This window comes from Dromaius novaehollandiae, chromosome 19 (genome assembly GCF_036370855.1).
Source record: "Dromaius novaehollandiae isolate bDroNov1 chromosome 19, bDroNov1.hap1, whole genome shotgun sequence".
NCBI classification, from domain to species: Eukaryota; Metazoa; Chordata; class Aves; order Casuariiformes; family Dromaiidae; genus Dromaius; species Dromaius novaehollandiae.
The window spans coordinates 3,484,313-3,501,281 of NC_088116.1; the positions used below are offsets into that span (position 1 = coordinate 3,484,313).

Below are 16,969 nucleotides of genomic sequence, written 5' to 3' on the forward strand. Positions count from 1 at the left end.
GGGTTCTGTTGTGTGTTAATATTAAATAAAGTTAGCATGACATATGATGGTCCTAAACATATTTACCAAGTTAATCTAAACTGCCTTCGTCATTTTTTGTGCAATATATACTGCAGTCAACAAAGGAGTATTGTCTTTTCTTCACAATTTGTGCAAAGTGGTCATGCTGTTCAACTGCCTGTGGTGTATTTCAGTGTTTGAACAAGCTAATTTAAATAATTACAAACATTTTGTGAGCTAGTATAGATAATTACATGTGATGACAGAAACACTGATTTGCATTCTCTGCATTAGCTTAAATATTAATAGTCTTGTGTTTTACCTCAGAACTCCTCAGTGGAATGAGCTCCAACCACCATTTAATGCAAACCATCCGTTGCTTCTGGCTGCCGATGCAGTACAGTACTACCAGTATCTTCTCGCTGGCTGTAAGTAGCTTAGAACTCTTTGTCTTGTCATATGTACAAATTTTAAGCCAGGAGTGTGGCTTTCTGAAACAGTTTTTCAACATGCATTACTGGAATAAGATAGCAGCAGTTGTCCAGGAGAATTTCTAAAAATTTGTTATGAACGTACTAGCAAGGGCAGGGGCAGAGTTTTTGTGCAAGACATCAATGAAATGAGATGAAGACTTGGAGACAACTTACCGTGAAAGATGTAATAGGTTTATTTTAGAAATAACAGTGTTCTGGGATAGGTAAAATATTTCTGTGGCTTTCCATTATAAATTCCCACACTGATTAAAAAGTGGCCATTTATAACTCAGCTATAAAATTGTGCTACAGGTTAAAATACATCTTAAAAAGCTGAGGTTCAATACAGAATTTTTTAAATGAAAACATGTGGTTAATTTTACGTGACAAAAGTCCAGAAAAGGATAATAGCTTTTTTCTTTTGCTTTGGATAATTTTATAGTATGTGGAATTTTGGTGGTCAGGTTTATGGTACAGTTTACTAGCTTTGAATTTTCTGTCCTTTAAAATTCCGAACTTTTCTTGATGTTTCTTTGCAACTGAGCCAACTGGAAGTTGTTTTACATGTTAAAAAATGTATGCATCATTATGTGAAGTAAATACATATGTCAGGGCATATGTCATTATACTGATACTTATAGATCGTTCCATATGTACACAGTATGTTCAGAAAGTTTATTATGTATATTAATGTTCAGATTTTTTTTAATAATGCACCAAAATACGTTGTATTGAAATACAGTAAACTATAGTAAAAGGGACAGCATCTGGACAGCGTAGGGTACCTCCTGAATGCTAACTTATATTGAGTAAATGCATGTTATACAATATAACTCATCCTTAATTGTGAATGCTTTAGTTTTTTTCCAGCCGCGCAATACCCATTTTTTACTGGAGAAGGCTAGGAGTTAGGAAAGGGAAGTGTTGTACTGAAAAAGTGGAGAAGCGATAGGCACATCTACAGCGGCAGTAGCTTAGAACTGAGAATATCTGTGCACCAGGAGTCAGGAACATACATTTATTTCAATACAAATTCCCCCTCAGAACAGGGATTCATGTAACCAACTGTATTCATAATGGTAGAGTAACAGGTACCGTTTCTTTTTGATCGGAATCAAAGCAGTAAGTGAGGCTACCCAAAAAGTGAGTGTTTGGCAGGCCTTGCAAGTGTGACCCATTACACGCCCTAAAGTCTTCAGGGTTTCTTCACCTCATTTCTTCTCTTGCTTTTAGCCATATCTTCCCATGAATTTGATACTTAGTGACAACTGAATGCATTTGCATTTTCCCACTCCCCTGGAATTCCTGATTGCTGGGCTAGTTTCAGCCAGAATCTCAGGCAGCTGCTTCCCTCGGGAACCTTGGCATCATTTCCAGGGATGTCTGCCCACCTGTTTTGTTCTGTGTGCTATCCAGCCGCATCACTTCAGGGAGCCAGTGTGTATTGCATTGTGTATGCAGAAACATTTTATATATGTACGTACATACATACATACCTTTATGTATATTTATATACACAAATGTGCACACATACATACACACATATATATTCTTTTTGTTTTGATAATTCAGAAAGGAGAAGGCTATTAATAGTAAATAGCAAGTCTCTTTTTTTAATCAAGGGTGTAGTAAAGATCAAAGTGATAAAGCCATGTTAAAGTTTCACAAGGGAACAACTCTTGGCATATGTAAAGGTACTCATGAGAAAACTAGACCCTGTGCTCAGTTGTCAGTGCAGCTAATGCCAGCATGTTATGTGACTGAGGCATTTAAAATGCAGAAAGTGGACATCTGGGCCAAAAGACGGTATGTCTGAGTGTGACTGGTAAAAGCAGCATTGGTGCCAGATTAGATCTGTTGCTTTTACCTGTCCATCTGTTGCATGTTCTCAGAACTGAAAATGTTGTGGAAGCCTACAAGGTTAGACAACCTCTGTAATTTTTTGGCTGAGCAAATACAATGCTAAAAATCTGCTTACCGTTTATTCCTTACTTTTAACTATATCTGCTATATTGAGTATTTGTTCATATGTATGATTGACATACTTAATTCTGATCATTCAAATATTAGCCACCTGTGAATTTCTTTTTCTGTAATTGTTCTTACTTACAAATAAGAATAGAATTGTGATTATGGGGTTCTCATTTGTTTTATTTAAATATGTGGGTGGAATGACAGTGTCCCTGAAAATACTTGGGAGATTGTAATATGAAAACGATGCTGTCATTGGATATGGAAGAAAATGGCTTGCCTTGCCAAAAGGAGTGGGAGGGGAAGAGTGCTACCTCATGATGCACAAAGAAAAATGTGGTACAGATTGATGGGTGCAATTTTATATTTAAAGGGGAATGTTCTTTCATAAACAGATTTGTTCACTGCAACAACTTTAAAATGTTTTTTACTTGCAAATACAGTACCATTTTAATTACAGTTTCTATTAGTGTGCAGAAGGACAATGCAAGTTCTAAATTGAGTGTAAGCAGAACTGAAGTGCTGTCTAGATTCTGTGCTTCATTAATTAGGATAAATTTCAGCCTCGTCAAGAAAATAAAATCTTAATTTAGGCTGAGGCTTTCTTTTGTAGTATTGGAAGTCCTTACATTAAATTCTTGCTGGAGAAGTCTAGAGATTTTTTACTAATTGCTGCAGCTTCTTTATAGGTGAAAACTGGAGGAAAAAAAAAAAAAGCAATGTATAATATGATATTTCCTTAGCGTAGATAGTAAACAGATTAATCCAGTATTTTATAGCAGATTCTTCCTAGTTTATTGTCTGTTACTGTCTGTATCATTGGATTCATAAATTAGTACTGCTTTCTCAAGAACAGGAAACCTTTTTGCTATCTGAAGAAATAAACTGAAAAATTCACAGTAAGAAATAGACGTTAACGCAGAACATAAATACGAGGTCTTTACAAACAATGAGCCTTGATTTACTCTGTTTTATGAACTCAAGGAAGAATCAATTTTAATAGATTTTATTTGAATAAAAAGCACAGGACAAAATAAATTCATTCCTCAAGTTCTCAAAGAATTTGGAAATGTCAGACTTCAGACTGGTTGTTGCAAGGATGCATGTTGATTGCGTAATAATTACGGTACAAATTTAAAGACAGATTGCTGTCTGCAACTGAGTATGTCTAAAGTTAGGTGTCCAAGCCTATACTTAAATTTTCAGATAAGTATTTTGAAGTATTGAGTATCACCAAGTCAACTAATAAAGATTTGAGCTATAGGGGATGTATCTGCAGATCTGTAGTTTTTATAAAAGCCTTTAATAGGTCCTATTAGCTATAGAGTATTGGTCTAATTTCATAATGTAGCTTAAGGTAACTGCTGCTCTAAGGTCTGCTCATGTTGCTAGTTAATTGATAGTTCATTTTTGTATTTGTATTATATCGTATTATCTGTTACGAATGCATCTGCTGCTGGTGACGGCATTAAGTAAGTTAGAGTAGTGGAATAAAAAAGGCACATTTAATTCACAGAAGCTGCAGTGTTTCAGGAATTCAGGTTTAGCTAGACATGTTTGCAAGGAAAAACATCAGCCCTTTCATCCCACCACAGGGGATGGATTTAAGACCCTATTCCATCACTTTTCTGTGATATATATCCTATTGTCCTGTTTAGCAGTGAAAATACCTGTGTAAGAGAAAGCATTAGGATAAAAGGATACTGTCCATTGTTGTGCAGATCTGTTGTTCTTTAGGGCTGTCAAGGCTTTTGCTTTGCAGATTTCTCTATTCAGACTGTCAAACGTACAGTGTCTTCAGGGAGAACAACAATACTGAGTAGTCTTGAAATGCTGGCCAAAACTAACTTTAATTCACAAATGCTAGCTGTGTCTGTGAATCCTTGCAGCTTGCCTGTTTGAGACAGATTACCTTCCCTCTCCGCTATCTCCAAAATTTGCTGCTCTAGTTGTAGGTGTCTTTCTCATCCCTGTTGCTTTTAGGTATTTCCCCTGCAGACTGTCAGGCATATAAATACATAAATTCTTGCATATTATATGTAGTGACTGTAGCACAGAATGCTGGCTGGAGAATTTTTGAAATTTTGTAAAAGTAGTTTGCATGCTTTTTAGTTTCTGTTGAAATTAAAAGTAATGTGTTGTATACATATAGTCAGAACAAAAACCCTTCTGAGAGTGTTAATGTTTATATTTGTGGATCGCCCTCTTCTCACTAATTGAAATCAGGGGTGGATGTGATTCACTTTGTGTATTTCATTAACAGCCCAAACACTGTGTATTCCCAATGTTTTTGTACTGAAACTTTTAGAAGAAGTTGTTCACTGATGGCTAAATTCTGGCAAATAATGAATTTGCATTGTTTGAATTATTGTTAAAAATTTGCAGTCAGGTTTTAATTCACTTATGTGTGAAATGTAGAGAAAAACAGACTAATAAACCCTGAAGACAAAATCTAGAGAGCAGACAGTAAAAGTAGCATTAACAGAGAAATTTCTAAAAATCTAATGTTAAGTTGTATTTGTTTTCTGGAATTATTTCATCTCAAAATACTCCATGGAGTTTCTGAAAAAATCAAGTCAATTAAACAAAACAAGATTCACACAAAATGTCCGGGACACCTGTTAACTCCATTTTGGCATATATTTAATAGGGGAAAAGCTATCTGGCTCTGCTTACCTGTAGTAATGTAATGGGCTGACATTAGCTGAAGCCTGTGGTTTGATGTGCTATCACTTCCGTCAGTAAGTTTAATTGCCAGCAAATGGCTAAATAGGGGTTTCGGGTGAATGTTACATCTGTGTCTGCCACGTTAGTGGTAAAAGGAATTCTGGCGCCATTTCAGGGTCACTATTTGTATCTGTCTATCAGAGTCAGAATACAGCAGTTTCTCTCAGTTTCTGTATAGCATTTCTGCCAATTGTTTGGCTCCATTAAGTGTGCAGGGGAAATAAAAGCCTGAATGACCAAGTCACAAGGGGCTATGGATAGACCCTTTCTTTGTCCACACTCAGAACATTGCATTAGGTCTCATTATCCATTTATAATAAGTGACCTTTGCCCCCTGGGTCACTGAAAAATACTCAGTGTGCTTTTTAGCACAGAGTACCTCTGTCAGCAGCCGGAGAGCACAATGAAGCGCCTGGCAGTCTGGTCGGAGGGGTATACTTTGCAGGTTTTCATAAAGAGGCAGCTTGATGCCAAAACCCAGTATCAAAATCTTCAGCCTCTGGAAAGTCTGAAGTAGGCCAGTAAGTTCTTGTGATAAAAAGAGAATGTTTACAAAATACTACACTTAGTTGTTTATGCACTTCAGCTTTTAACTGTATATGTCAAAGGATTTTAGAGTGATACTCACAGTTAATAAGGAAGTAACTAGGAACCATTGTTTGAAGAAATATTTTGTACAACAAGTGTCCAAGACCTTTATCCCCAGGGTATTTGTAAGTGGATTAGCACAGCTGTTTCATTGCTTTGAGGTCATCTGTGACATCTGCTGCCGAAACCTGAACAAAGTATGCAGTTCATATCTACCTGAGTGCTTTATTGCAGCCTTGTCTGTTGCAGAAAGTGAGAAAGTGGGTAGTGAGAGATCTGGACCTTTCTGCAAGTTCATGCCTTGCAGATGACCTGCATTTTAAATTCCCTAACCTGCTGGCCTACAGGAAGCATCAATATCCTGCTCCTGACTGTTTCAGGCTTTTCGCAGTTGGTCAGAGTAAAAATGTCAAGTACTAAGTATCTTCTTAGCTTCTGATGGAGCAAGTTTCAAACTTTTTTTTTTCTTCTTTTTTTTGGATTTCATCCTGCAAAGCCTCAGGTATATTATAAACTTCATATCTTCCATGTTAGGTGTTTGTCATAGGTGCTAGAGGTTTCTTTCGTATCTTTGTCAGGTTTAACATGTAGTATTTTGCCTTTTTTATGTCTATACTCTACTAGTATTCCCTCTTTGTGTGTGTTCTGGACAACTTCTAAATTACATGACATTAAAGGAAGGAAATGTAGTCACATTTTGTTGTTCTTAATGTGTTTTTCCTATAATGTAAATAGTATCCTCTGGTATAGTTAGACTGTCATTCATAGCAGACCTGACAATGGGAGGAGAGTTGTGCTAGGCAATGCATGCCTACATAGGAAGGAGGGTTCCTTGTGGCCCATGGGACTTGCAATGTCAAGAACTTGACTTCTGAGAATTTCCAAGATTCATCATTATTTATTCTTCAAAGACTACTTGCGTCTTACTAATTCCTCCTAAGGAATTAAGATACTTTTGATAGTGTAAACTGTTGAGGCAAGCTGTTAAGGTGTGCTGTATGTGCATGACCATCAGCTGTTTGTATTCAGGTTTCTTTCTAATGAATACTTCTGTCTCCATCACGATAACCTGAAGTCTTGTGTATTTGATTGACTTAACCTGTTTCCTTTTTCCAACTTCCATACTGTCCATTTTTGTCTATTTGAGTTTATGCAGACGTGTATGCTATATAATTGACTTGTAATGAAAATAAATAATTTTGAATACCAGCAGAAATTCTTACACCCTCCTTTCATACTACTTGTCTCCTTTCCTCTCCTACTTCTCCTCTTTGAATTCCCTTTTCCATTACGTTGGAGGAATGGACTGTAGTTACCTTCAGATATCTGATACAGCAGCAATTAACACATGAAAGAAAAAAACCTCTCAATCAGAACAAAAGCTGCCTGAAAAGGGTTTTGAATAACATAAATTATGATTTCTCTCCTCTGGCTGTGGAAAGGGCACCTTCACATTCCAGGCAAGACTTTTGGCTCATCAGGACCAGTTTTATGGAGAGGACCTGCAGTTGTCAGAAGCAGGCCAATGACAAGAATTAATATATTAACTGGTATGCAGTATTCTTTGACAAATTGCTTACTAAATACATCAAAATTGATTGGACATTCTGTGTTTAAATTGACAAATGACTGCATTAGTGGAAGGAGGGAAATCCATTAATTACAGCTGCCCTCAACCATAGGAAATGTAATTGTATAAATATAGATTTTGTTAAAACAAAAGTCTCTACTTTACTATAGTGTTGCTGGTAAGTGTACTTGCACCTCTTTGCTATTAAGCCTCCAATAGGAGGTTTTGAAGACAGATTTTAGCGATTGACTTTTAAATAATCAAAGACCATTTCTGTTGTGTTAAAAGGAATGATGCAGTGTTTCTTTATCCCACTACGACCACTTCTGGAAACTGTGTTTTTCTCTCTCAGAAAAATGGGCATGTAGCTGAGGCTTCTGCCATCTCATTAATTGTTTATTCTAAATGCTATGTAATTCATACTTGACAATTTTAAAATGTGAAAATATAGAATGATCCTTTACTGAACCAGTACTCTCTATTCTCATTCTTTGTTCCCGCACTGTTCTCCAAGTAAGTAGTACTTGTATGGCTGTTGTTTTATGTCTGAGTAAGAATTTGCTTTTGAGTTAGGCTTGAAGATTCCAGTTTTATAGACTTTGTTAAGGGATTCTTGAAAAGATTAAGGCCTGTATTTATAGCTGCCTTTGACTTTTGGCTGTTGCAACAGGTTTTCATTTCTGGACCAACTGCTGCACATATCTTGTGTTTTACTTAAATGGCCTTGATTAGAAGGTAAACTTCCTAACTATTCATTGTCTTCAAAGGGATAGGATTAACCCTTTTTTGCTGTGTGTTTGGGCTAAATCATAACACAATTTATATAGATAAATCTGAAGACCCTGTGACATGATGTGCGTGGTTCCTGCTCCATCTACTCTGAAAGTTATGCACCCTGAGCAAGATTCTTGTCTTTAAGCAACATTACAGTTCTTTATTGCCTATTTTATATTCCTTTTTTACATTCCATTGATGGAAATAAAAATTCCATACGTACAACTAGTACATATTATGCAGTGGAAAACAGTACTGAGAATAAGAGTAGTGTGTGTGTTAAATACTGTGTGAATATGTGCTGTGAAGGCAGATACTATTAAAAACAAGCTATGGTGCGCATAAACGTAGCCAAACTACTGCCATATGAGTTACACCAAGCAGCTCTAGTAAAGAATCTGGTTGTGTCTTATAACACCACAGGGTTTTTTCTATGAGCAGTAGAGAGCATTATGGTCTGGTAAAAGGATAATGAACTGGGGCTAAAAATTGTATTTAGTGTTTTACCAACTCTCAGCCCTGTGTCTTTTGTTTTTTCTTCTTACATACTTTATATACACATGCACAGAGGGAGAGAATAGCATATTCTCTCTGTAATGTGAAAGAATGTATGTTATTATGGTACCTACTGTACTATGTACACATAACTGTAGTGTATGTATGTAGTATGTTTTGTGGGGCAAGAACTGTCTTGTTACGTGCATGTTCAGTGTCTGTCGCAGTCTGATTTAAAATAATAAAACTGATCAAAAGCAGAGCCTGTTCTGTAGCAACAGTTATGCTATCGTATAGTTATGAGGTGTTCAAAGCCTTTTTGCTCTGTTTCTGCGACATCTCTCTATGGCTATGGTCGCCAAAAGTGAATTCAACTGGAATAGGTTAAGCAGTTAGTGCTCTCAGCTGTTCGTTACTGTGTCTCTGCTGGGGTTTACTGGTTCTGCAGCAATGCTGGTAGAGCCTAAATGTTCCTCATCCACTTCAGAGCAAAGTGGGACAGTTGCACTTAATCTGCTGCTGGAGACTTTCTAAACAGAGCTCTCTGACCTTCCCCTGAAGTGGGTGAAGCCCACTTGAGTTTATATGAGCTGCTGTGCTCTGAAACGAGGAGAGGGGTTGGAACAAGCAATGGTGGGTGGATTAACATTTGAAACTGCCATACTGCTTGTGTACTGATACATGAATGTTGCCTAACTATTGGCTTTTCAGATGTACCCTGTACACTGTAGATAATGGCTTTTCCAGAAAATTGTGTCAGCTGGATGTTATAGGCTTAAAACTGCAGCTGCAACAATCGTGTAGTACATACAATTCATGAAAAGTCAATGTGACTGAGATGGGTGTTGCAGAACTGAAAAAGATCTTCTCCATGAAGGCAAATGGCAGAGGCTGTTTCATCTGTACTAAATGAACGTAAAAGCACCCTTTTTGTTGATCAAATGCCTGATCACAAGATATGTTGTATTTGAATGATTCTGCCAGGTTTTTCCCCCCTGGACCCCTATTCTCAGCAAGAGTATTGCAAGTAACTTTGTTAGCTGTTAGAGCAATATACTTAAAGATGGGAAGCTGCATTATGCTGTTATTTTGCAGTTTTCTGTACAACCTGTACACATCTGAGACTTCATGTACATACTTAACTACATATGTTTAACTTTATTATCCAGATGGGAAAATAATTTCTAGTATTTTCTAGATTCTCAATTTGCTATTATTATTCTTTCTGCTTGAAATTGTCTTCAGCTAGTATATTCTTTTCATGGAATTCTACTTCGTTATTGCCATATAATAAAAGAATACAACATACTTCCTGGATCTGTGCATCAGTAGTTTCAAAGAATTTGTTCAGAGGTCATTTAAAAATCCATATCCTTGTAGAGTAGTTTGTAATTTCTCTGAAATTTTGGAGAGGGTTTTCTTTATATGCAAAACCTCATTTCAAAATCTCAGAGAATTAATTCTTAAGCGTTCATCTTAACTTAGATATTCTCTCTGAATATTACATAAATAAAATATGATAACTGTAAGAAATATAGATAAAATCTTTTAGCAGAATTTTGGTAATTTAAAAAATTTCATGATTGGAATTTTTTACAGTATATTTAAAACTGCAATGGATCTTTAAAAAAAAAGTTATTTTATGATTATAGTTTTGACATTTCCTAATGAAACAGATTCCAAACACACATTGCCCTTTAACTCTAACATGGCTTGCCTGCAGAGATTTTTTTAGAATAGAAGAGTTGTGATAACCCAGTGTTTTCTCGAGTAGGCAGAGATTAAAAAGGAGCTTTTGTCCACCTTCATAGTACTTTGTTATTGTTTTTGGCTTCTTTCTAGCATTTATCTCTACCACAATATTTTTATAGTTGATAAGAACATAAGCACAATCATACAATCTCCTTGTCTGCGTTTCCTAATCAATGATTTTTTTTTTCTTTTTTTAAGTGTTTTAGAGGCATCTCTGGAAGCAAAAAGCTTACCAGTTTTCCCAGAGCTAACAAACCTGACCTGTAGTAGTCATCATCAAAGCAAAACGTTTGGGGGGGAGGAGGGGAAGCAAAGTTTTGGGTTTTCTCTTCAGTTTTTTGGACAGTGATTTCCATTTTCAGTGTTGAATTTTCTCTGCTGTCCTGTTCCTCTGCTGGATTCTTCAGCATTTTGGAACTTCTTGTATTTATTTGAGCGTCTTATGAACCAAGAAATACTCTCTCTCTAATACTTTGTAGGTATGCTTTGGCTTTTCCTTTTTTGTCAGATGTGTGGGAATATCATCTGTGTCAGTACTTGCTAATATGCAGATTTGCTGTAGTATTTCCACAAATTATTCTGTTCAGCATTTTAAGTTAAAACAAGCCTAGCTTCCCTTCCCTTCCCACTGTTTCAGTGATTTTCTAAAATTTTCTAAAAGAACATTGTATTTATCTAATTTTTATTTTATTTTGTATTTTCAAACTGTCATCAACTGCAAGTTACTGAACAAGTATATTGTATCTGTTTTATTGACTGTTTGGGTTTTACTGGCATTAGTCACAAACAATGAAAACGGAAATTTCATGTCTGCTTTTTAGTTTTCATGGTGTAACAGTTTGCAAGCTAGTCTGGATCACTTTCCTATTGCAAAAAGATGTTTCTAATGGAAGTTGCAGTTCATGATCTTTTTAAAGGGAAAACTAAGTTTCCCTAAAACTGTAACCTGCCCTTCCTGCTCCCTGCAGGAAACAGGATTAAGTGGTAAAGGGAAGCAAATTTAATTTCTGGGTATTGGACTGATTGGGGTAAATAGAAACAGGACAGGTATCATTTCATTAAAGAGCTACATCACTGCATATAAGCAATGTAGTAAATCAGGGAAGGAATATATTCTTTAACCATAACTGTTATTTATGTTATTTTATGTTATTATATGTTATATTTATTAAGTTATAATAATATAGACAGGCAGATAAAAATTAACTGTGTAAGGTTCATTGGATGCTGCAAATGTATGTTAAGTTTTTGAAGCTCATATATACCTGAACGTGTACATGGTTTCATCAGATTACTCAGTACTTGCCCATCTTAATTCATATTTTATATACTGAATGCTGGAAACAGTACTGAATATAGGAATTAAAATACTTTCAGATGTGTACAAACAACAATAATGAACAAGGGCACATGCTGAAACAGTTCTTTACTATTCTAACATGGTCATCTGGAACTTCTTAGAAAGAGGTCCATCAACACTAAGGGGTCAGTTTTCAAAGCAGTGTACAGGGATTTAGCCGCGCGACTCCTATTGACGTTAATGGGAGTCAAACGGGTAAATCCCCACGCACCGCTTTGAAAATTTACTACTAAGCCTCTTGACTTCTCACTACATACTTTGATTGTAACAGTAATCCATGGTTAACATAATTTTCCCGACAATAATGTCAAACATACTTTTGAAGTCAGTGAATTATAGAAATAGTTACCTCTTCCATAATTCTTTAAAGATGGCCATCAGATGGATTTCACCATAGGTTCTTGCATTTAAAATTATTCTTTAACTCAGGAAAGAATAATATATGTGTTGTTCTTTGGTACAGAACTGATAGTCTGCTCGGTCTGAGTATTTAAAGTGTTACATAGCCTTAAGATACTCCATACTGTAAGTAATGTCATAGATTCCAGCTCAGCCTGGCTTTAAATGTTCACTTACTTGAGTAGTTTCCTGTGGGAACTTTAGAAAAGGAAGCTAGAGTCGGGCACAGTGAACATTTACCTGCCCTGTAAGGGAACCAAGAGGAATAGTGAAGCCTGAATGCATAATCAGCACCTTTCAGGGACGAGCGTGAAGTAAAGAGCAAGTAAAACGGTCACCAAACCTTGGGAAAATCTGAGGAGAATTCATATCCTGCTTGCAGTACTAACTATTCCTTTACGTTTAAAGGCGGATACAGAGAATGGATTTCTTTGTCTGTAAAGCACCTAATAAACTGTGGTTAATTTACAGATAATGAATGAATAAATCTGTAAGTCAATTGGTGTTGTGAAATAACTGTTAGGCTGGCTAAACTCCTGGTTTACAGTTTTTTTGTTTTGTTTTTTTTTTTTTTAGCATAATTTTATGACATTCATGCATATAAGAATCTCAAACAGTCATAACTCAGGAAAAAAATTGACTGGGGAAAACTTCTGAGTGAAAGAGTATATTTTAATTTGCATGGAATGCCCCTGCAGAAGTTTAAAAGCTGAAAAAAAGCGTTAAACACAGAACTTTGTTCAGCAACATATAGCCACAACTGAAAACACATAGAGCACATCACCAGAATACAAATAGTTTATTTTAAATGTGGCTGTAAGAATTCCGTCTGAAAGGAAAATCTGCTCTTCACTTTATTGTCAAGCTTCAGCGGAATTAGAGCCAACAATCATAGCTATGTGCTGTAAAAGAGATTTTAGGAACGTGCATGCTGTAAAACTTGATAAGCAGTTGCTGGAGTTCAACTACATGACAAACTTTCTTTGTAGCAAGTCACCTGACTGTGATACTGAAACCAGCCTCTGAGGGAAATGAGATCACTCCTTCAAGATAGGAGAAAAAAGTTGAACCTGTTGAATTTAACAGAAAGTGGCTGTATACAGACCTAAACCAGAGCTGTCACATTCTGCTTATCAAGCATAACATGATGTAACTAATGCACCAGTTGTTCCAAAAGTAGCATGAAGTAAATCATTCAAAATGTGTACTTTAATTTTAGAGGAAATATTCCTGAAGCATGCTGACAAGCATGTGATTACCTCAGGTCTCTATACCACCTATGATCATTTTAGATACAACTTAAAACCCACAGAAACAGCATCAAAATCAGATGTTAGTGTGTGATTGGTATGAAACCAAGGCATATGTCTTTTTTTTTTTTTTTTTTTTTTTTTTTAGTTTGCATACTTGTTTCCATGGACATCACTAGACACCGTGTGTAAACCAAGGAGACTTTGGACTTGATGAATTAGTTGGGACTACATTGTTTCTACTGGAGTTTAGAATCTTACTTCATTTCAAATTATAAATTTTGTGAATCCAGTTGAAGTAAAGGAAGGCTCTCTGGGTCTCTGAGTGCATGCATGTGTGTGTACGGCAGGCTGTATGGAACAACTAGTCTTTATAGTCTCCGAATGCCTTTGTTAGCTCTTAGTTTGGACAAACGTACATCCGTTAGAGAAGAGCACATTGGGATTTTCATATATAACTCAATTAAATTGGATTGTGTAAATCTTGTTTATATAAATGAGAAAATTAAAACCTTTTGGTTCAAAAAGTATAGAAAACTAAGTAAAACTAATGATTTATTGTTCACAAATTAAAACCAGAAGTGCACGCACAACAATTGAACTGTAGCCTTTCTTTGTTCCAATGCTTCTATGCTGTTGAAAGATAACAATTTATAATCTTTGAATGAATAACGATTTGTCTTAGGTCTAGGTATTTATTGTATGATTGGCCCATCTATGAACAAAAGGACTGTTTGTGAATTCCAGTATTTGCCAAGTGTGTATGTTTGTCTAGGTTTTGCCCATATGTCAAGAATGCCTATGCAAATTATTTCTGAGTTTAATATACATTGTTTGCTTCATTTGTACACTAAATATTATGGCAGAGTTTGAACAAAAAGGTTTTTTCTTACTTAATGATTAAACTGAGAAATAGGACCTGGAGTTCTAGAGGAATATCAGCTTAGCTGTGTTTCAGCCTTTGTTTTGTTTGTGAAACTTCTGTCTCCACAGTCACTTCTGTGCGGTTTTCCTTAGCATTAACAATTGTCGTGCAAATGACTAAATTAGTGATTTGTTCTTGTTTTTAGATCCTTGCCTTTAATAATCTTTCTTCAATATTGTAGTAAGCCTAATCCTGTAACTGCAGATAAGGAAGGGGGGATTTTAAAATTTACCTTAGATCACTGGTAAGCACCTGCACCTTTTATTCTGAGTGTTGATAATGAGCTGACCATGTTCAGGTCATGAAGAACAACAGTTTTCACTGGGATTCTCATTTTCCTAAGTTAAACATGGAATGGTTCAGTATATCTAGTCTGGCTAGAAAGGCAGGAATATATTCCACATTTAGCATTGATGCAGATCACTTTCTCCCTTGAAGGGAGACAGAGATTAAAGGCCCTACTATTACATTTCAGCAGCTCAAAGCTATTTCTGCCCCTTAACAAATTTTTGTGGCAAAGCTCTGATTTATCCTTTAGGTAGCACTCCAGTTTTTAAAAAGTCATCTTGAATGCATGCAAGCTTGCTTATGTTTGTTTTGCATTTGTAAGTGGGCTTTAGAAACTCATGTTTTGCTCTATTGCAAAAGTAAAAGTTGCATTTTATAATTCTAACCTGAGATTTTTAATAAATGCTTATTTTCATTGCAGTTTTTCACTCTGCAGGTAATTGTACAGATTTCAGCATGTTTATGTATTCCTAGAATAAACAAACTCAGTTGCGTTCTGATATTTGATATATGGTTGTTCCAGATGTTGGAGTTAGAATAGCAAGAAATTAAAAATTGGCATAGCTCGGAGACAAAGCACTGGATTTATTGTTTTAGGAAAGCACAAATCACATGCAATTGCCAGTAAAGTATCTTTTTGTGCATGTTCCTTGTCTGTGTGTACCACTTGCCATTTTTTCCAATCAAAAAATTTTTTTCAATGAAAGAGAAGTGACAAGAGTGCAAGAAGAAAAAATATTCGTTACAAAGCTTTTGAAGAATTTGATTATTTTAAATATTTTTAATTGTGCTACATTATAGTGAAATTCTTTGAGAAGTCAGAAACTGTGTTATAGCATAATAGCAGCTACACTAATGTTTTGGTCTGTCATGCTTTCCCTTGTGAATTCGGATTTTCAGAGAATTAAGATGGAAGGTAAAAGATTACTTGTGAGCTCAGATTATTGCAAATGTCCCTTTGAGCTTAAATTAGTCTTGTCTTGGAACTGAATAGTTGATAGTGCAAGAGGTACATGACACAGAAATACCAAAAGAATGGTTTTTACATTTTTATGATGTGTTTGTTCCTATAAGTTCAAGGCTATTTTAGCCTGCACCAAATGACCGTATGGTTATCAGTAATAAGCACTGTAGCAGTGGCAAATCTCCAGTGATGATCACTTGTTTTAAAAGGTGATATCTCAATGTTGCATTGCACGCTTTTCCTGTGCTAAGATTTGGACCATCGTTACGGGATCCTGCTATCAAAACCAGGCTCTTCTAAGTCCCTGTTTTCATGATAGGTGTTGTACATAATGCTATTTTATTAAATAGTAAAATAAATTACTGAGGTTTGACCTCAGCTAAGGCTTTATCACTGTTGCCCTGCTGGTGAACTCTAAGACAGAGCTTTTTTGTGGATTTCAATGTGTCGTCACTTTTTGGTAGGAAGAGTTAACGGTGCATTTTGAAGCTGCACTGAAATGTGTATTATTACAAGTCTTATGCGAAGCTGTGGCTCCTCAGGAAAAGGCAGCACAGTGTAGGACCAAAAATGTTCTTAAATTTAACCATTCTTTTTCAGTCTAAAGCCGTCTTGAATCTCCAATAAAATGTATCCTTCACCTTTCCAGAAGAGCATTTTGCAATGGAGAAATACGATGACAGAACAGTGTGGATGCTGTTGTCTGGACCTAGCGTTTTTGCTGCTGGCCACTGAATAGCAACATCCGTAATCTTGACAGTGCTAGTAGTTGCCCCTGGGATAGAGGGGGAAAAAAAATCAGAACAGTCCATAAAGTTCCTGTTAGTTTGAAAGCAAAAACATCTGCTAGAGTCGTGAACAGTTTGTTAGCTGAGTTCAATAACAGGAAAGCCTGCAGTTGATCAGCTGTGCCCTCCAAAACAGGCATTAGTGCAGGCAGTAGAATATATTGTAGGGCTGTTAGGAGATACAGGGAAGATTAGGGCAACAGCAAAATGTGTCAAAATAATATTTTTGTTTCATCAGTTTCAAATATAAACTTTACTGGTAAGGCAGAAATGTAGGTGTTATGGTTTCACATTTAAATATTTACAGTGAATCGTCAGCTGTTTGTAATCCAGGATGGTATGTATATTTTCTTAAGACAAGTTTGATATGGGCTGGACAGAACCATCCATAAGTCATAGAATAAGATCTGTCACTTTTGTAATGATGTAGATGAATATGGTTTCTGTGCTACCTTGAAAACTAATAAACACACAATGCTTAAATAATGCCTGTATTGCTTAGGTGTGTATGTACACACACGTGCAGGCACAAATTGTATTGATTTCAATGAATATGACAGATGCATAGCATCTCATGGGGAAAACATGACACTTTGAAAGACCGTATCCTAATATATATAGCACTTTAAATAATTCTTTAACAGG

General features: G+C 36.0%; 1 protein-coding gene across 9 annotated transcripts in view; it reads left to right on the forward strand.

Annotated features, from left to right (window-relative positions):
• BCAS3 (BCAS3 microtubule associated cell migration factor) overlaps positions 1 to 16,969 on the forward strand; it is a 379,129-nt gene that overhangs the window by 157,745 nt on the left and 204,415 nt on the right. For all 9 annotated transcript variants that reach the window (XM_064523127.1, XM_064523131.1, XM_064523134.1 and 6 more), the window contains one exon: positions 328 to 428. In XM_064523127.1, coding sequence (XP_064379197.1) covers positions 328 to 428 — 101 coding nt within the window. The remainder of the gene's footprint in view (positions 1 to 327; positions 429 to 16,969) is intronic.